This window comes from Babylonia areolata, chromosome 21 (assembly GCF_041734735.1).
Source record: "Babylonia areolata isolate BAREFJ2019XMU chromosome 21, ASM4173473v1, whole genome shotgun sequence".
In the NCBI taxonomy this organism is placed as follows: Eukaryota; Metazoa; Mollusca; class Gastropoda; order Neogastropoda; family Buccinidae; genus Babylonia; species Babylonia areolata.
Window position 1 is genome coordinate 8121685 of NC_134896.1, and position 21757 is coordinate 8143441.

The 21757-nt window shown below is 47.8% G+C and overlaps 1 protein-coding gene across 1 annotated transcript in view; it reads left to right on the forward strand.

Moving 5' to 3' along the window:
- Positions 1 to 21757, forward strand: part of LOC143296270 (short transient receptor potential channel 7-like) — a 62780-nt gene that overhangs the window by 17275 nt on the left and 23748 nt on the right. Inside the window, exons 2-8 of the mRNA XM_076608108.1 lie at positions 5575 to 5893; positions 8620 to 8796; positions 9622 to 9729; positions 12983 to 13186; positions 16010 to 16183; positions 17499 to 17660; positions 20620 to 20807. Coding sequence (XP_076464223.1) covers positions 5693 to 5893; positions 8620 to 8796; positions 9622 to 9729; positions 12983 to 13186; positions 16010 to 16183; positions 17499 to 17660; positions 20620 to 20807 — 1214 coding nt within the window. The 5' untranslated portion in view covers positions 5575 to 5692. The remainder of the gene's footprint in view (positions 1 to 5574; positions 5894 to 8619; positions 8797 to 9621; positions 9730 to 12982; positions 13187 to 16009; positions 16184 to 17498; positions 17661 to 20619; positions 20808 to 21757) is intronic.

Genomic DNA, 21757 nt, shown 5'->3' on the forward strand with positions numbered 1-21757 from the left:
GTGTGACAGTGCTTGTCAGGGAGGAAGGGGGAGGAGGGTGGAGGTGTGACAGTGCTTGTCAGGGAGGAAGGGGGAGGAGGGTGGAGGTGTGACAGTGCTTGTCAGGGAGGAAGGGGGAGGGTGGAGGTGTGACAGTGCTTGTCAGGGAGGAAAGGGGTGGGGAGGGTGGAGGTGTGACAGTGCTTGTCAGGGAGGAAGGGGGAGGAGGGTGGAGGTGTGACAGTGCTTGTCAGGGAGGAAGGGGGTGGGTGGAGGTGTGACAGTGCTTGTAAGGGAGGAAGGGGAAGGAGGATGGAGGTGTGACAGTGCTTGTCAGGGAGGAAGGGGGTGGAGGGTGGAGGTGTGACAGTGCTTGTCAGGGAGGAAGGGGGGGGAGGGGGGAGGTGTGACAGTGCTTGTCAGGGAGGAAGAGGGAGGAGGGTGGAGGTGTGACAGTGCTTGTCAGGGAGGAAGGGGGAGGAGGGTGGAGGTGTGACAGTGCTTGTCAGGGAGGAAGGGGGTGGAGGGTGGAGGTGTGACAGTGCTTGTCAGGGAGGAAGGGGGAGGAGGGTGGAGGTGTGACAGTGCTTGTCAGGGAGGAAGGGGGTGGAGGGTGGAGGTGTGACAGTGCTTCTCAGGGAGAAAGGGGGAGGAGGGTGGAGGTGTGACAGTGCTTGTCAGGGAGGAAGGGGGTGGAGGTGTGACAGTGCTTGTCAGGGAAAAAGGGGGTGGAAGGGGGTGGAAGGGGGTGGAGATGACGGACAATGTGACCGATCTAGTGGCGGTGGTGGGGGGGTGGGGGGTGGCGGGGTAGTGATGGTGGTCACCTTGTACGTTGCTCGGTGTGGGGGGATTGGGTGGGGGGGGGGGGGGGGAGGAGGGGAGAGTGGAGAAGATGGGTGAAGGTGTGACGGAACAATCATTATTGTTATTGATATCGTTTCTTTCTTCTATATTTCATTTTATTTATTCTTCTATTTGATTTTATTTCTATATCTGCATTCACTAGTTTTGTTTGTTACTCTATCAGTTTATTCATTTATTTATTCATTTCTTTCTTTCTTTCTTTCTTTTTATTTCATTTTCATCTATTTCATCTTATTTTCCCCTCAAGGCGTAACTGAGCGCGTTGGCTTTCGCTGCTGGTCAAGCATCTGCTTGGCAGATGTGGTGTAGCGTATAATTATGGAATTGTCCGAACGCAGTGACGCCTCCTTGAGAAACTGAACAGAACTGAACTGGTGGTGGTGGTGATGGTGATGAACAGCTGGGTGGAGGGGGTCGGAAGAAGGTTTCAGATGGTGCACGTTTCTTCTGCTTGTGGGTGAGATGATGGTGAGTTGGGACATGACTGGCAAGTGAACATTGCCGTCCCTTTCTTTCAGAACCCCCCCTGTCCCCGATGAACAGAAAGTGTTCAGAATAGCCTTCATGATGCTGCCACCACACATGCACACACACACAGACATACATGCACACACCGGCGCGCATACATACAAACACGCTTAGCACACACACACACACACACACACACACACACACACACACACACACACACACAATTACACACACATGCACACACGGGCGCGCATACATACAAACACACTTAACACACACACACACACACACACACACACACACACACACACACACAATTACACACACATGCACACACGGGCGCGCATAAATGCAAACACACTTAGCACACAGACACAGACACAGACACACACACACACAGACACAGACACACACACACACACACACACACACATGCACACACGGGTGCGCATACATACAAACACACTTAGCACACACACACAGACACAGACACACACAGACACACAGACACACACACACACACACACACACACAATTACATACACATGCACACACAGGCGCGCATACATACAAACACACTTAGCACACACACATAGACACAGACACACACACACACACGCAGACACACACACACACACACACACACAGACACACAGACACACACACACACACACACACACACACACACACACACACGCAATTTCACACACACATGCACACACGGGCGCGCATACATACAAACACACTTAGCACACACACACAGACACAGACGCACACACACACACACACACACACACACACACACACACACACACACACACACACACACACACACACACAATTTCACACACACATGCACACACGGGCGCGCATACATACAAACACACTTAGCACACACACACAGACACAGACACACACACACACACACACACACACACAATTTCACACACACATGCACACACGGGCGCGCATACATACAAACACACTTAGCACACACACACAGACACAGACACAGACACACACACACACACACACACACACACACACACACACACACACACACACACACACACACACACACACACACACACATGCACACACCACTCGCACAGTGCGCACAAGACATCAGATTGAGCGAAATGTTCTGTCATTGAAATCAATGATTAATTAATGGGAGGCATGTGTGATTATAGAACCTCGGGCGTGGGGAAGAGAAAGGTGGAGAGAGAGAGAGCGAGAGAGGGAGAGAGAGAGAGAGACGGAGAGGGAGAGAGAGGGATGGGGAGGGGAGAGAGATGGGATGCGAGAGAGAGAGAGGGAGAGGGGGATAGGGAGGGAGGGAGAGAGAGAGAGAGAGAGAGAGAGAGAGAGAGAGAGACGCAGACAGTCAAGTAGAACTTGGCGGGTGGGGTGGCGGTTGGGGAGGGGGTGGAAGAGGGGGCCGAGGGGCATGGGGGGAAGGGGGGGGTGGGGGGATCCGGAGGGTTTCCAAGGCAACCGTACACAACAGGTAACAACAGCATCAACAAGATGAGCATAAAACATTATGGCCCAAGGTGGGACAGGCATTTTATTCGTGGAAAAGTGGTCGGACAATGGTGTTTGGTTTGGGCAATGTAGGGCAATGGCGTTGTTTGACTGTTTGTGGGAGTGAGTTCCACAGAGTGGCACCTAGATAAACCACCTTAGATTCAAGTAAACAGATCAAGACCTTGGACTGGGATGCGAGGGGTTTCTAGATGGCAGATCGACTGCTTGTTTTCCCCTGCCCAATATCAGCAAATGAACAAAGCACCTGACAGACTGTGCTCGCTGAATCTTAGTGTCTGAAATAATATATATATATTTTTTTATCACAACAGATTTCTCTGTGTGAAATTCGGGCTGCTCTCCCCAGGGAGAGCGCGTCGCTACACTACAGCGCCACCCATTTTTTGTATTTTTTCCTGAGTGCAGTTTTATTTGTTTTTCCTATCGAAGTGGATTTTTCTACAGAATTTTGCCAGGAACAGCCCTTTTGTTGCCGTGGGTTCTTTTACGTGCGCTAAGTGCATGCTGCACACGGGACCTCGGTTTATCGTCTCATCCGAATGACTAGCGTCCAGACCACCACTCAAGGTCTAGTGGAGGGGGAGAAAATATCGGCGGCTCAGATTCTCTCGCTTCCTAGGCGGACGCGTTACCTCTAGGCCATCGACGAGCTCTCCCAGGGGACAACAGCCCGAATTTCACACATAGAAAACTGTTGTGACAAAAAGAAATACAAATACAAAAAAAATCAACACTCACAACAGACCGTGAATATCGCCATGCAGTAAAAAGGCACCCGAGAGAACAAAAAGCACACACATCTGGAAAGCTTGCAAATGCGCAAAATTTTTGCTAGGCAAATTGTTGGTTTGGGTAACTTAGCTACGAGGACATATTGAAAAGTTTGTCAACTACGACTACGAAGAACACACCAACACCAATACCCACCCATACCACCCCCTCCCTACACACACACACACACACGTGTGTGTGCGCGCGCAGACATCTGACGCCAGACCCTAAATGTGAAGTCGGTCACCACGAAAGGTTCTGCTCAGTTATAAAAAAAAAAAAAAAAAAAAAAAAGGAAAAAAAAAAAAGGCTGCTACCAGTGAAAACGTTTCATACATTACCTTTGTCAACCAGTGTGTCTGTTTGTCTGTCTGTCTGTTTGTCTGTTCTGGTCTCTCAACCTTCAAGCCCCCCCCCCCCCCGTCCCACTTTCCCCGTCGCCCCGCGCCCCCCCCCCCCACAGCCCCCCCCTCCCACGCCCCCCACACAGACCCTGGAGGTTCCAGGGATGCCATCTGTTGACATTACCTTTCAGTGAAGTGACTACTATAGTGACCGTCACAAAGCTCATGTCAAATTCATCCTGTACCGTCATTTCACTAATGGCTTTGTCAGCCCGGCGATAGTTGTTACACAAAGCAGTCGCTATCTAGTGAGGTATCGCGGTTTTCTGTTGCTGACTAGAATCGATTTTTTGGGTCTTGTGTGTGTGTGTGTGTGTGTGTGTGTGTGTGTGTGTGTGTGTGTGTGTGTGTGTGTGTGTGTGTGTGTACTAACATCATTGACGTTTTGTTGGATGAGGGGTGTTTAGTTTCAGTTTCAGTTTCAGTAGCTCAAGGAGGCGTCACTGCGTTCGGACAAATCCATATACGCTACACCACATCTGCCAAGCAGATGCCTGACCAGCAGCGCAACCCAACGCGCTTAGAAAGGGTGTTGAATGCCTGATCATGTCACCAACATCTACATCTTTGTGAGGGTCGGACTGACTTAGGCTTGCTGTGTAAAGAATGGAATGACAAGCAAAACAAACGTAAAGTAGAAAATACCTTCGGAGTATGATACACTGACATCATGTGTAGAAGGCAAATAATTGAAAATAGATTAAGTAGCTGTTCCCACAGCTCTCTCTCTCTCTCTCTCTCTCTCTCTCTCTCTCTCTCTCCCTCCCTCCCTCCTTCTTCTACTTTGCGTTCACTCGTATGTACACGAGTGGGCTTTTTACGTGTATGACCGTTTTTTACCCCGCCATGTAGGCAGCCATACTCCGTTTTCGGGGGTGTGCATGCTGGGTATGTTCTTGTTTCCATAACCCACCGAACGCTGACATGGATTACAGGATCTTTAACGTGAGTATTTGATCTTCTGCTTGCATATACACACGAAGGGGGTCAGGCACTAGCAGGTCTGCACATATGTTGACCTGGGAGATCGTAAAAATCTCCACCCTTTACCCACCAGGCGCCGTCACCGTGATTCGAACCCGGGACCCTCAGATTGACAGTCCAACGCTTTAACCACTCGACTATTGCGCCCGTCGCCCTCTCTCCCTATCTGTCTGTCTGTCTGCCTGCCTGTCTGTCTGTCTGTCTTTCTCTCTCTCTTTGTTTTTCACTATGTCTCTACGTCTATCTGTGTCTGTGTTTGTCTCTCTGTTTATCAGACTGTTTGTCTGTCTGTCTGTCATCACATCATCACATTTAAAGGGTTGATTTATATGTAGCCGGTTTTTGCCAAGTACTCGGTTGTTCAAATTCACCATGATCAATATGATGACATCATGTTTAATTAATGTCAGGTCCTCGTTCTCAACACTAAGCGAGAGAGAGAGAGAGAGAGAGAGAGAGAGAGAGAGACAGACAGACAGACAGACAGACAGACAGACAGATACAGAGTTTTCCCAGTGTGATCTGTGTTGTGTTTCATGTGTTCCAGACAAGCCATAAAGACACCCCCGTGAACTAGCCAACACCCACTGACCTAAATGCCTCACACTCGCTGACAAAAAAAACCCCTCGCCTTCACCCCCTCCACCAACACACCAGCGTCCGCCATGTTGTTTTCCATGAACCAATCGGAGGCGTCCAATTCGGCGCGCACTTCGGACGAGGTGGCCTTCCTGCGCGCTGTGGAAATGAGTGACATCAGCACTGCACGGCGGCTGCTAGCGGGAAACCCCGCACTGAACGTGGATGTGATTGACGCTCTGGGCAGGACGGCGCTCCGCCTGGCTGTCCGGAACGAAAATAGGGAGGTCAGTGAGTGGGCACTGGGAATTCCCGATGGGTGGGGGTGGGGGTGTGTAGGGGAGGGGGGGGGAGAAGAGAGAGAGAGAGAGAGAGAGAGAGAGAGAGAGAGAGAGAGAGAGAGAATGTGTGTACGTGACTGGAAGTGTGTGTTTGTATATACGTGAATGCGTGTGTGCGTGAGAGAGAGAGAGAGAGAGAGAGAGAGAGAGAGAGAGAGAGACACACACAGACACACAGACACACAGACAGAGACAGAGATAGACAGAGACCGAGACCGAGAAAGATAAAAAAGATAGCTAGTTCAGCAGTAATGCTGGTTAGAACCATACCATACCATGACAGACGGCATGGCGGTTTTCAATGTTCTCTCGAAGTCATATTCGGTGATTGCGTCTTAGACACACACACACACACACACACACACACACACACACACACACACACACAAATCAGTGTCAGTGTGCGTAAATGCCTAGCGTATGTGGACCAGTCCGCACGTTATGACTTCAGATCGGCTCAGATGCTCAAGAAGTGCAGATGCTCATATGGTGCAGAAATTATAATTTTTGCACTATTGTGCAATGGCTTACACATATGGCGATTTGCAGTACTCTCTTTTCTACCGAGCTTTGTATAACAAGGGAAAACTTCGCGATAGGCTGTCCGCGAGCGAGGATCTCCGCTCGTGCGGTGCTGTTGGCCAGGTGACCAATGTCCAGCCTGTGTGATTGGGTGTCCGACCTCCCAGCATGCATCGCAGCCCCGTATATATTGAGCCTACATTGTAGCGTTGTGTTCACAACTCCAACCGAACAAACTTGACCTTAAGGGTGTAGAAGCCAATAGGTCGTTAAACTCCAATTGGTAGGTAGGGTTTGGCGCTTTTTGCAATACTCGTTCAGCTTCAGCGACGCCATCATGGATACTTCTAACACCAACTTCAACCGTGCTCAACTCCCTTCACAGGACCGACCCTACGGACTCTGTGCGTAGTGATTCATCCGTGGAAAATGTGTCTGTGCACAAGGCAGCAGCACCCGCAGATACTGGTTTAAACCAAAGACAACTTCAGGCTGTCTCCGATGTTGTGTGGAGGCAAATGTCTCAATTCATGTCGCAACAGTCGAGAATGCAGGCCCCTGGCTCAGTGGTCACCCCCATGGGGCCTGCTACAGTGTCCACATCCATCCATAATTATACGCTACACCGCATCTGCTAGGCAGATGGCTGACCAGCAGCATAACCCAACGCGCTTTGGTCTTCTACTACATAATTTTGTCACGGGACAACACTATCATTGCCATGGGTTCTGTTTCAGTGCGCCAAGTGCGTAGCTGCACACGGGACCACCGTTTAGTGACTCCTGACCAGACACTCAGTTTGATTTTCCAGTCAAACTTTGGAGAAAGGGTGAGAGCGGGATTCGAACCCAGACCCTCACGGACTCTCTGTATTGGCAGCAAAGCGTCTTTAACTATTCTTGCCACCTTCCTCCCTGAAACTGTAAAGTAAATGAATGAATGAATGAATGAATTCATAATAAGAAAGGCAACGCCTTCAAGACTCACTTGTGATACACTTTTAAAAAAATCCAAGTTTTTATGTATTGAGTATAATGCATTTACTGTTATATTTATATTTTTTGTATTCTCTAAACATGGCACTTTGATCTGATATTCGACCCAACAAAAGATCTGTCATTATTATCATTTTTTGTTCAAACAGGAACTTCTTTTGCAAAGCATGGAAGTTTTATTTATTGCAAACATTTTGGTGAAGATAGCAGAACAAAGGAAATTACTCTGCTGGGAACTTAGTTTGCTTTAAACTGATCTTTCTCATCTTAAACATTACATTTTGAAATTATACTCAATACATAAAAAGTTTGGATTTAAAAAAAAAAAGTGCATCACAAGTCAGTCTTGAAGGCCTTGCCTCTCTTGTTTCAAAATGTAATGTTTAAGATGAGAAAGATCAGTTTAAAGCAAATTAACTCCACTAGCATTACAGAGTAATTTCCCCTTTTTACTATCTGAACCAAAACGTTTGCAAAATAAATAAAAATCCCATGCTTAGCAAAAGAAGTTCCTGTTTGAACAAAAAATGATAATAATGACTGCTCTAGCTGTTGGGTCAGAATATCGGATCAAAGTGCCAAGTTTAGAGAATATAAAAAATATAAATGTAACAGTAAATGCAGTTTGCATATAATTAGGCTTCATTCTTTATTTTTTTGTGCCAATCCCAGAAGCGCAATATTGTTTTAAACAAGATGACTGGAAAGAACTGGATTTTTCCTATTTTTATGCCAAATTTGGTGTCAACTGACAAAGTAGTTGCAGAGAAAATGTCAATGTTAAAGTTTACCACGGACACACGGACACACACACACACACACAGACAACCGAACATCGGGTTAAAACATAGACTCACTTTGTTTACACAAGTTAGTCAAAAAAGAGAATAAAATGAAAATAGAAAAATAATAATCCGCCACACGCAATGAAACTGGTTGTAATTGTGCATTGTGTTGAGTTCTTCTTTTATGTTATATTGCATCGCTTTGGATCGCACTGCATTATACTGTATTGCACGGCAATGCATTGCATTGCATTGTATTGTATTGCGTTGTGTGGCATTGACGAGAGAGAGAGAGAGAGAGAGAGAGAGAGAGAGAGAGAGAGAGAAATGCAATACACTGTCGGGTGCACGTGCTGTCGGGTCGGGATAGCTGGTGGAGCTGCTGGTGGAGCACTGCAACAGCCAGAACATCCAGCAGGCAGTTCTGCAGGCCATCAGCGAAGACCACACGTCCATCGCAGAACTCATCCTGAAGCACCCCTGCTTCCTGGAGATCTGCCGCAAGAGACAGCGCCTGGGCGACACGGATGGCTTCTTCAAGACGGAGGTGTGTGTGAGGTGTGGGATGTGTGTGGGATGTGTGGGGGTGGGGTGAGGTGAGAGGGGTGTGTGCGTGTGTGTGTGTGTGTGTGTGTGTGTGTGTGTGTGTGTGTGTGAGAGAGAGAGAGCGTTCGTGTGTGTGTGTTTGAATGTATATTCATATGTATGTATGCATTATCCTTACGTGTGTGTGTGTGTATGTGTGTGTGTGTGTGTGTGTGTGTGTGTGTGTGTGAATGTATATTCATATGTATGTATGCATTATCCTTACTTGGTTGTGTGTGTGTGTGTGTGTGTGTGTGTGTGTGTGTGTGTGTGTGTGTGTGTGTAGTTTGTTATTTACATTTTGGAGTGTGTATTTAAGAGTGATGTGTTATCACCGTGTCTTTTGCTTAATTAACACCTAGAGTAGGTATCTGGATAGTGTGCTGTGTAAGTATCCACTGGTGCTACAACAACCAACGATACGAGGTTGAGTCCTAGTTCTCCACTGATATAACACGTTGTCTTAAACTACTACTACTACTACTACTACTACAACTGATGATGATGATCATGATTATTAAAATGATAATGATGATCTTGATTGTACTACTACTACTACTGATGATGATGATAATGGTAATCATGATTATGACAATAACAATGATGATGATGGTGAAGATAATGATGATGATGGTACTACTACTACTACTACTGCTGCTGCTGGTGCTGGTAATAGTAATAATAATAATAATCACGATACTAATGATGATTATAAAAGTACTACTACTACTGATGATGATGAAGATGGTACCACTATTACTACTACTTCTACTACTACCACCACCAGGTGGAGTCCCAGTTCTCCACAGACATGACGCCTCTCAACCTAGCCGCCCAGAAAAACAACTACGTCATCGTGCAGCTGCTGCTGCAGAGAGGGGAGGTCATTCCAAAGGTGGGCCAGGGACTGTTGGTTGGTTGGTTGGTTTGTTGGTTGGCTTGTTTGTTGGTTTCTTGGTTGGTTGGTTGGTTGGTTTGTTGGCTGGTTGGCTGGTTTCTTGGTTGGTTTCTTGGTTGGTTGGTTGGTTGGTTTGTTGGTTGGCTGGCTGGTTGGTTGGTTTCTTGGTTGGTTGGCTGGTTGGTTGGTTTCTTGGTTGGTTGGCTGGTTGGTTGGTTGGTTGGTTTCTTGGTTGGTTGGTTGGTTGGTTGGTTGGTTGGTTGGTTGGTTTGTTGGTTGGCTGGCTGGTTGGTTGGTTTCTTGGTTGGTTGGCTGGTTGGTTGGTTGGTTGGTTTCTTGGTTGGTTGGTTGGTTGGTTGGTTGGTTTGTTGGTTGGCTGGCTGGCTGGTTGGATGGTTGGTTGGTTGGCTGGCTGGCTGGCTGGTTGGCTGGTTGGGTGGTTGGTTGGTTGGTTGGCTGGCTGGCTGGTTGGCTGGCTGGTTGGTTGGCTGGTTGGTTGGTTGGCTGGTTGGTTGGTTGGCTGGCTGGTTGGTTGGCGTGTTATTCTGGTTGGTTGGCTGGTTGGTTTGTTATTGTTGGCTGGTTGGCTGGCTGGTTGGTTGGTTGGCTGGTTGGTTGGCTGGTTGGCTGGCTGGCTGGCTGGTTGGTTGGTTGGTTGGTTGGTTGGTTGGTTGGCTGGTTGGCTGGTTGGTTGGCTGGCTGGTTGGTTGGCTGGTTGGTTGGTTGGCTGGTTGGTTGGCTGGTTGGTTGGTTGGTTGGCTGGTTGGTGTGTTATTGTTGGTTGGTTGGTTGGTTTGTTATTGTTGGTTGGTTGGTTGGCTGGTTGGTTGGTTGTTGGTTTGTTTGTTGGTTTGTTGTTTGTTGGTTTATTGGTTTGTTTGTTGTTTTATTGGTTTGTTTGTTCGTTCGTTTGTTTGTTTGTTGGTTGGTTTCTTGGTTGGTTTGTTGGTTGTTGGTTTGTTTGTTTCGGTCTTTCTTTGTTTTATTCACGTGTTTATTTTACAGAAGGTTGCTGCTTGTTTATTTTCTTTCTTTCTTTCTTCTTCTTTATTCGTGGACTGCAACTCCCACGTTCACTTGTATGAACACGAGTGGGCTTTTACGTGTATAGCCGATTTACCCCGCCATGTAGGCAGCCATACTCCGTTTTCAGGGTGAATCTATTTTTATCATGTACTCATTTATGTATGTATGTATTTATTTGTTTAGGTATTTTTTTAAAATTTATCTATGTTTTTATTTCTTTATTTGTTTATCTATTACTTTCATTTATTTTTTTAATTTCTTAATTAATTTATCTATCCATTCATTTATTCATTCGTCTATTTATTTATTTATTAAGGCAAGGTGTTGTGTGGTGCAGTGCAGCATAGCGAAGTATGGTGTCAGTAGTGTAAGGCAGTGCTGTGCTGTACGTAACAGAGTAGTACGACATCATGAATGGTCTTTGCGATGTGTGTGACATGGTATCAGACGTGTAGACCGGTGTGGTGACATGTGACATCGTATCAGACGTGTGGAGTGGTGTGGTGACGTGTGACATGGTATCAGACCTGTAGACCGGTGTGGTGACGTGTGATATGGTATCAGACGTGTAGACCGGGTGTGGTGACGTGTGACATGGTATCAGACGTGTAGACGTGTGTGGTGACATGTGACATGGTATCAGACGTGTAGACCGGGTGTGGTGACGTGTGACATGGTATCAGACGTGTAGACCGGTGTGGTGACGTGTGATATGGTATCAGACGTGTAGACCGGGTGTGGTGACGTGTGATATGGTATTAGACGTGTAGACGTGTGTGGTGACATGTGACATGGTATCAGACGTGTAGACCGGTGTGGTGACGTGTGACATGGTATCAGACGTGTAGACCGGTGTGGTGACGTGTGACATGGTATCAGACGTGTAGACCGGTGTGGTGACGTGTGACATGGTATCAGACGTGTAGACCGGGTGTGGTGACGTGTGACATGGTATCAGACGTGTAGACGTGTGTGGTGACGTGTGACATGGTATCAGACGTGTAGACCGGTGTGGTGACGTGTGACATGGTATCAGACGTGTAGACCGGTGTGGTGACGTGTGACATGGTATCAGACGTGTAGAGTGGTGTGGTGACGTGTGACATGGTATCAGACGTGTAGACCGGTGTGGTGACGTGTGACATGGTATCAGACGTGTAGAGTGGTGTGGTGAAGTGTGACATGGTATCAGACGTGTAGACCGGTGTGGTGACGTGTGACATGGTATCAGACGTGTAGAGTGGTGTGGTGAAGTGTGACATGGTATCAGACGTGTAGACCGGATGTGGTGACGTGTGACATGGTATCAGACGTGTAGACCGGTGTGGTGAAGTGTGACATGGTATCAGACGTGTAGACCGGTGTGGTGACGTGTGACATGGTATCAGATGTTTGCCATGGTATCGTGACGTGGTGTCAGACGTGTAGCATGCCGTGGTGACGTGTAGTATAGTCTAATGAGACAAGCCTAGTGCATACTGGTGTAATGTCTCAAATCGTCGTCCCCCTCTCCCATTCCCTTCCGTAGGTCCCCAGGGGGATGATTCGGGGGGTGGCGGTGGGGTGGGGGTGAGGGTGGAGGCGGGCGACGATTTGAGACGTTACACCAGTATGCATGTGTGCATGTGTGTGTGTGTGTGTGTGTGTGTGTGTGTGTGCGTGTGTGTGTGTGTGTGTGTGTGTGTGTGTGTGTGTGTGTGTGTGTGTGTGTGTGTGTGTGTGTGTGTATGCGCGCGTGCGCACTTCGGGACAGATTTTCGAAATACGTTAGTGCAGAACAGAAGCAGCATGGGAAAGACGTCCCGCTGAGATCGTCCCCCGGGGGACAGTTCAAGACAGCGACTCCTCTGGGGGGACAATTTTCGGACACTCATACGTCCCCCGGGGCACGATCTCAGCGGGACGTCCTTCCCATGCTGTTCGTGTCCTGCACCAACTTATTTCGAAAATCTGTCCCGAAGCCTGCACGCGCGCGTACACACACACACATACACACACACGCGCCCGCGCGCACACACACATACACACGCGCGCACACACACACACACACACGCACACACACGTACACACACACACGCACACGCACACACACACACGCACACACACACACACACACACACGCACACACACACACACACACACACACACACACACACACACACACACACACACACACACACACATGCACCCACCAATATAAAAACGTGATGCTGACTGTGGACAGCCTCACAAGTTCAGCTGCAGCTGCGTGGAGTGCCGGAACCGGATGAAGTTTGACCAGCTGCGCATGGCCAACTTCCGGCTGAACGCGTACCGGGGACTGAGCAGCGAGGCCTACATCTCCCTGTCTTCTGAAGACCCCTTCCTGACGGGATTCCAGCTGGCCAAGGAACTCCGCAAGCTGTCCGATCACGAGAAACACTTCAAGGTCCGCCGCTACGTCTTCGCCTCTTCGGTTTTTCGTTTTGTCTAGTTTCAGTTTGAGCGGTCCTCGGGTTCGAATCTCGGTAACGGCGCCTGGTGGAGCATTTTTTCGATCTCCCAGGTCAACATAATGTGCAGACCTCTGCTTGTGCCTGAACCTCCTTCGTGTGTATACGCAGGCAGAAGATCGCATTAAAGATCCTGTAATCCATGTCAGCGTTCGGTGGGTTATGAAAACAAGAACATAGCACGCACACCCCCCGAAAACGGAGTATGGGTGCCTTCATGGTGGGGTAAAAACGATCATACACGTAAAAGTCTACTCGTGTACATACGAGTGAACGTAAGAGTTGCTGCCCACGAACGAAGAAGAAAAAGAATATATATCATTTCCCCCTCCACTAGGCCTTGAATGGTGGGATGGATGCTAGTCATTCGAATGAGACGTATCAACCGAGGACCCATGTGTAGACTGCAATTAGTGCACGTAAAAGAACCCCTGGCACCAATAGGGCTGTTCCCGGCACAATTCTACAGAAAAAGTCACTTTGAAATGAGAAAACAAGTACGCTTACAGGCGCAAAATTAAAAAGAAGAAGAAAAAGAAAAAAGAAAAAAAAAGGAAAAAAAAAAGAAAAGAAAAAAAAGAAAATGAGAAAAAAAGAGGCGCTGTATTGCATTGTTGTTGTTTTTCGAAATTTTATGTACTGTATTGTACTGTATTGTCCTGTTCTATACTGTGCTGTATCGTGCGACCACCCTGGAGGCGCAGGTTCGAACCTGCTGAGGACCAGGAAAGAAAGAAAAGAAAAGGCGGCATCCAGCAGTCATGACCTGGGTGCAGCCCGGCCCCCTTAGAGTGTAAGGAGTTAAGTGCTGAAACACTTGACTGAGGCGGGCTTCTTCTCTGAAGACCTTGTACTGTCCAACTCTCCCTAGAGTTTCTTGTCACTGCTATTCTACTCTGCCGCATTTTACGGTATTGTTTTGCACAGTTTTGTATTGAACCGTAATGTCTGGCACTGTGTTGTATTGTACCGTAATATCTGTTGCATTGTACTGTATTGTCCTGCAGTGTGTTGTACCGTGTTGTCCTGCACTGTGTTGTACCGTATTGTCCTGCACTGTGTTGTACTGTGTTGTCCTGTACTGTGTTGTACCGTATTGTCCTGCACTGTGTTGTACCGTATTGTATTGCACTGTGTTGTACCGTATTGTCCTGCACTGTGTTGTACCGTGTTGTCCTGCACTGTGTTGTACCGTATTGTATTGCACTGTGTTGTACCGTATTGTCCTGCACTGTGTTGTACCGTATTGTCCTGTACTGTGTTGTACCGTATTGTCCTGCACTGTGTTGTACCGTATTGTCCTGCACTGTGTTGTACCGTATTGTCCTGCACTGTGTTGTACTGTGTTGTATCATATTGTCCTGGACTGTGTTGTACCGTATTGTATTGCACTGTGTTGTACCGTATTGTCCTGCACTGTGTTGTACCGTATTGTCCTGTACTGTGTTGTACTGTGTTGTACCGTATTGTCCTGTACTGTGTTGTACCGTATTGTCCTGCACTGTGTTGTACCGTATTGTATTGCACTGTGTTGTACTGTATTGTCCTGCACTGTGTTGTACCGTATTGTATTGTACTGTGTTGTACCGTGTTGTCCTGCACTGTGTTGTACCGTATTGTCCTGCACTGTGTTGTACCGTATTGTATTGCACTGTGTTGTACCGTATTGTCCTGCACTGTGTTGTACCGTATTGTCCTGCACTGTGTTGTACCGTATTGTCCTGCACTGTGTTGTACCGTATTGTCCTGTATTGTGTTGTACCGTATTGTCCTGCACTGTGTTGTACCGTATTGTCCTGCACTGTGTTGTACCGTATTGTCCTGCACTGTGTTGTACCGTATTGTATTGCACTGTGTTGTACCGTATTGTCCTGCACTGTGTTGTACCGTATTGTTTTGCACTGTGTTGTACCGTATTGTCCTGTACTGTGTTGTACCGTGTTGTCCTGCACTGTGTTGTACCGTATTGTATTGCACTGTGTTGTACCGTGTTGTCCTGCACTGTGTTGTACCGTATTGTCCTGCACTGTGTTGTACCGTATTGTCCTGCACTGTGTTGTACCGTATTGTATTGCACTGTGTTGTACTGTGTTGTACCGTATTGTTTTGCACTGTGTTGTACCGTGTTGTCCTGCACTGTGTTGTACCGTATTGTATTGCACTGTGTTGTACCGTATTGTCCTGCACTGTGTTGTACCGTATTGTATTGCACTGTGTTGTACCGTATTGTCCTGCACTGTGTTGTACCGTATTGTCCTGCACTGTGTTGTACCGTATTGTATTGCACTGTGTTGTACCGTATTGTCCTGCACTGTGTTGTACCGTATTGTATTGCACTGTGTTGTACCGTATTGTATTGCACTGTGTTGTACCGTATTGTCCTGCACTGTGTTGTACTGTGTTGTACCGTGTTGTCCTGCACTGTGTTGTACCGTATTGTCCTGCACTGTGTTGTACTGTGTTGTACCGTATTGTCCTGCACTGTGTTGTACTGTGTTGTACCGTATTGTCCTGCACTGTGTTGTACCGTATTGTCCTGCACTGTGTTGTACTGTGTTGTACCGTATTGTCCTGCACTGTGTTGTAACGTAAAGTGGCGCTGTATTGAACTGTATTGTACTTTTTCTGTTGTATTGTATTAAACTGTATTGCATTGTATTGTTATGTACTACACTGTATCGTATCGCACGAATCTTCTGCACTGTATTTTACAGTATTGTATTGTATTGTACCGTATTGCACTGTGTTCTGCTGCACAGAAAGAGTACAAGGACCTGGCCAACAGGATCAGTGACTACACCGTTAAGCTGCTGGACAGAGTGTGGACACAGCAGGAGTTGAACTTCGTCCTCAACAAGAAAGGGCCGCCTCACATGGAGAAATACGACAACTTGGCGCGCTTCAAAACGGCCCTCAACAACAAGGAGAAGAAGGTCAGTGTGTGTGTGACCAGTCTTTGTTGCCTGTAGAAATGTCAGGTGGGGTGTGTTGGGAATGTCAGGTGGGGTGTGTTGGGAATATGATGGGGTGTGTTGGGAATGTCAGGTGGGGTGTGTTGGGAATGTCAGATGGGGTGTGTTGGGAATGTCAGATGGGGTTTGTTATGAATGTCAGATGGGGTGTTTCTATGAAATGTCAGATGGGGTGTGTTAGGATTGTCAGATGGGGTGTGTTGTGTTGGGAATGTCAGATGGGTTGTGTTGTGTTGGGAATGTCAGATGGGGTGTGTTGTGTTGGGAATGTCAGATGGGGTGTGTTGTGTTGGGAATGTCAGGTGGGGTGTGTTGGGAATGTCAGATGGGGTGTGTTGGGAATGTCAGATGGGGTTTGCTATGAATGTCAGGTGGGCTGTGTTGGGAATGTCAGGTGGGCTGTGTTGGGAATGTCAGGTGGGCTGTGTTGGGAATGTCAGATGGGGTTTGCTATGAATGTCAGGTGGGGTGTGTTGGGAATGTCAGATGGGGTGTGTTGGGAATGTCAGATGGGGTTTGCTATGAATGTCAGATGGGGTGTTTCTATGAAATGTCAGATGGGGTGTGTTGAATTGGGAATGTCAGATGGGTAGTTGGGAATGTCAGATGGGATGTGTTGGGAATGTCAGATGGGGTGTGTTGGGAATGTCAGGTGGGGTGTGTTGGGAATGTCAGGTGAGGTGTGTTGGGAATGTCAGATGGGGGTGTGTTGGGAATGTCAGGTGAGGTGTGTTGGAAATGTCAGGTGAGGTGTGTTGGGAATGTCAGGTGAGGTGTGTTGGGAATGTTAGATGGGGTGTGTTGGGAATGTCAGATGGGGTGTGATGGGAATGTCAGATGGGGTGTGTCGGGAATATGATGGGTTGTGTTGTGATGGGAATGTCAGGTGGGGTGTGTTGGGAATGTCAGGTGGGGTTGGGAATATGATGTGGTGTGTTGGGAATGTCAGATGGGGTGTGTTAGGAATGTCGGGTGGGGTGTGTTGGGAATGTCGGGTGGGGTGTGTTGGGAATGTCAGATGGGGTTTGCTATGAATTTCAGATGGGGTGTATTGTGTTGGGGATATTAGATGGGGTGTGTGTTGTGTTGGGGTTGTGAGATGGGGTGTGTTGTGTTGGGAATTGAACCCCGGTCTCCCGTTTGATAGGCTGGGATACTGACCACTAGACTACAGAGGGTTTGTCAGATGGGGTGTGCATGCTGGGTAACGGTGTGTGTGTGTGTGTGTGTGTGTGTGTGTGTGTGTGTGTGTGCCGTGCCGTGCCGTGCCGTGCAGTTCGTGGCCCACCCCAGCGTGCAGCAGCACCTGATGAAGATCTGGCACAGCGACCTCAACCTGGAGACGTACGGCTGGCACGTGCGCCTGCCCTACCTGGCAGGGCTGGCCGTGCTGTGCCCCTTCATTACGCTGGCCCACTTCCTCAAGCCCCAGGTCAAGGTGGGTGTCCTGGTTCGTCCCCTTGTCTTGTCTGTCTGTCTGTCTGTCTGGCTGACCGTCTGGTTTTTGTCTGTCTGTCTGTCTGTCTGACCGTCTGTTTTTTGTCTGTCTGTCTGTCTGTCTGACCGTCTGTTTTTTGTCTGTCTGTCTGTCTGACCGTCTGGCTTTTGTCTGTCTGTCTGGCTGTCTGGCTGACCGTCTGGTTTTTGTCTGTCTGTCTGTCTGTCTGGCTGACCGTCTGGTTTTTGTCTGTCTGTCTGTCTGTCTGACCGTCTGGTTTTTGTCTGTCTGTCTGTCTGTCTGTCTGTCTGACCGTCTGGTTTTTGTCTGTCTGTCTGTCTGTCTGTCTGACCGTCTGGTTTTTGTCTGTCTGTCTGTCTGTCTGGCTGACCGTCTGGTTTTTGTCTGTCTGTCTGTCTGTCTGTCTGACCGTCTGGTTTTTGTCTGTCTGTCTGTCTGTCTGGCTGACAGTCTGGTTTTTGTCTGTCTGTCTGTCTGACAGTCTGGTTTTTGTCTGTCTGTCTGTCTGTCTGACAGTCTGGTTTTTGTCTGTCTGTCTGTCTGTCTGACAGTCTGGTTTTTGTCTGTCTGTCTGTTTGTCTGGCTGACCGTCTGGTTTTTGTCAGTCTGTCTGTCTGTCTGTCTGGCTGGCTGACTGACCGTCTGGTTTTTGTCTGTTTGTCTGACAGTCTGGTTTTTGTCTGTCTGTTTGTCTGTCTGACAGTCTGGTTTTTGTCTGTCTGTCTGTCTGTCTGTCTGTCTGACAGTCTGGTTTTTGTCTGTCTGTCTGTCTGTCTGGCTGACCGTCTGTTTTTTGTCAGTCTGTCTGTCTGTCTGTCTGGCTGGCTGACTGACCGTCTGGTTTTTGTCTGTTTGTCTGACAGTCTGGTTTTTGTCTGTCTGTCTGTCTGTCTGACAGTCTGGTTTTTGTCTGTCTGTCTGTCTGTCTGACAGTCTGGTTTTTGTCTGTCTGTCTGTCTGTCTGTCTGTCTGACAGTCTGGTTTTCGTCTGTCTGTCTGTCTGACAGTCTGGTTTTTGTCTGTCTGTCTGTCTGTCTGTCTGTCTGACCTTCTGGTTTTCGTCTGTCTGTCTGTCTGACAGTCTGGTTTTTGTCTGTTTGTCTGTCTGTCTGTCTGACCGTCTGGTTTTCGTCTGTCTGTCTGTCTGTCCGTCTGTTGGTCGGTGCATGACTGATTGCATGCCTGCTTGCTTACCTGGTTACCTTAGCATACATGCCTACCTACCTACCTACCTACCTACATACTTACATACTTACCTACCTACCTCCCTCCCTCCCTACCTACTTATCGAACTGCCAACTTACATGCCTATATACCTACAAGCTTACATGCCTACCTACAAACCTACCTACCTACTACCTACCTCCCTACCTATCTGCTTACCAGCGTACACGCCTACCTACAAACCTACCTACATGCCTATATTCCTACTTACCTACCTACTTACATGCATGCCTACCTACCTGCCTACCTACTCACACAGCCAACTACCCAAAACCTACCTACATATCCACCCACTTATCTACAAGCCAACATGCCTACCTACTTGCATACACACCTACCAACGTACCTACCTACCCACCTATACCTACCTACCTGTCTACCTATCTACCTGTCTGCATACCTACCTCCATACCTACCTGTCTATGTACAGTTACACAAGTTTCATGTTTTACCGAAGTGAAGAAATAAGATTTTGTTGACGTGAACTTATTTTTTTTTGGTCTCCAGTGCTCTGTGTTTTGCTGTTTTCATTGCAAAGTATTTTGCTGTGCTGTGCTGTGCTGTGCTGTGCAGCGCTGTGCTGTGCTGTGCTGTGCTGTGCTGTGCAGCGCTGTGCAGCGCTGTGCTGTGCTGTGCAGCGCTGTGCTGTGCTGTGCTGTGCTGTGCTGTGCTGTGCAGCGCTGTGCTGTGCTGTGCTGTGCTGTGCTTTTTTTTTGGCTGTGCTGTGCTGTACCATGTTGTTTTGTGCTGTGTTGTCTTGTGCTGTGATGTGCTGCTTTCTGATGCGCTGTGCTGTTCGGTGGTGTTCTGTACTATGCTGTTTTGTCTTGTGCTGTGCTGTGTGTTGCTCTGTGCTTTGCTGTGCTATACTGTTCTGTGCTGTACTGTGCTGTGCTGTGCTGTGCTGTTATGTTGTGAGCTATGCTGTCTCGTGCTGTGCTGTTCTGTGCTGTTCTGCGCTGTACTGTGCTGTGCTGTGCTGTGCTGTGCTGTGCTGTTCTGTACTGTGCTGTGCTGTGCTGTTCTGTGCTGTGCTGTGCTGTGCTGTTCTGTACTGTGCTGTGCTGTGCTGTTCTGTGCTGTGCTGTACTGTGCTGTGCTGTGCTGTTCTGTGCTGTGCTGTGCTGTGCTGTTCTGTACTGTACTGTGCTGTGCTGTGCTGTGCTGTTCTGTACTGTGCTGTGCTGTGCTGTTCTGTGCTGTGCTGTGCTGTGCTGTGCTGTGCTGTTCTGTGCTGTGCTGTGCTGTGCTGTTCTGTACTGTACTGTGCTGTGCTGTGCTGTGCTGTTCTGTACTGTGCTGTGCTGTGCTGTTCTGTGCTGAACTGTGCTGTGCTGTTCTGTACTTTGAAGTGAGTACTGTGGCGTTCTGTGCTTGCTGTGCTATGATGGGCTGTGCTGTTCGTGTACTGTGCTTTGCTTTGTTTTGCTGTGCTGTGCTGTGCTGTGTTGTGTTGTGCTGTATCGCGTCATATCGTTTCATGTCGTGTTGTGTTGTGTTGTTGTATCGTGTCGTGCGGCATTGTCCTTTCTCATCAGACCAGAGTCGTGTGTGTGTGTGTGTGTGTGTGTGTGTGTGTGTGTGCGTGTGTGAGTGCGTGTATGTGCATGCGTGCGTGTGTGAGTGCGTGCGTATGCTTGTGTGTGCTTGTGTGTGTGTGTGTGTGTGTGTGTGTGTGTGTGTGTGTGTGTGTGTGTGTGTGTGTGTGTGGCAGCCTCTGCGCAAGATAGCCCGTCAGCCGATGGTGAAGTTTCTGGGCCACATCGCCTACTACCTCATCTTCCTCCTCCTCCTCCTCATCTCCAGCACAGAGTCTGTTAACCGGGTGTCCAACAAGATCACGCTCCGCACCCAGTACCCGCACATCGCCACCCAGTACAAAGCCTACTGGGAAACACGCAGGTTAATTAACACAGCTTACTGGTGAACACAGCACCACAGATAAACAGCCTGAAGGTATATATAGAATTACAGGTAAACACAGAACTACAGGTTAACACAGAACTACAGGCAAACAAGAGTTACAGACAAAACACAGAACTACAGGTAAACACAGAACCAGAACTACAGGTACTACAGGTAAACACAGTACCTGTACAGAACTACAGGTACTACAGGTAAACACAGAATACAGGTACTACAGGTAAACACAGTACCTGTACAGAACTACAGGTAAACACAGAATACAGGTACTACAGGTAAACACGTAAACACAGAACTACAGGTACTACAGGTAAACACAGAATACAGGTACTACAAGTAAACACAGAACTGCAGGTACTACAGGTAAACACAGAACTACAGGTACTACAGGTAAACACAGAATACAGGTACTACAGGTAAACACAGAACCAGACCTACAGGTAAACACAGAATTACAGGTAAACACAGAACTACAGGTACTACAGGTAAACACAGAACCAGAACTACAGGTAAACACAGAACCAGAACTACAGGTAAACATAGAACTACAGGTAAAGACAGAACCAGAACTACAGGTAAACATAGAACTACAGGTAAACACAGAACCAGAACTACAGGTAAACATAGAACTACAGGTAAACATAGAACTACAGGTAAACACAGAACCAGAACTACAGGTAAACATAGAACTACAGGTAAACATAGAACTACAGGTAAACACAGAACCAGAACTACAGGTAAACACAGAACCAGAACTACAGGTAAACATAGAACTACAGGTAAACATAGAACTACAGGTAAAGACAGAACCAGAACTACAGGTAAACATAGAACTACAGGTAAAGACAGAACCAGAACTACAGGTAAACATAGAACTACAGGTAAACATAGAACTACAGGTAAAGACAGAACCAGAACTACAGGTAAAC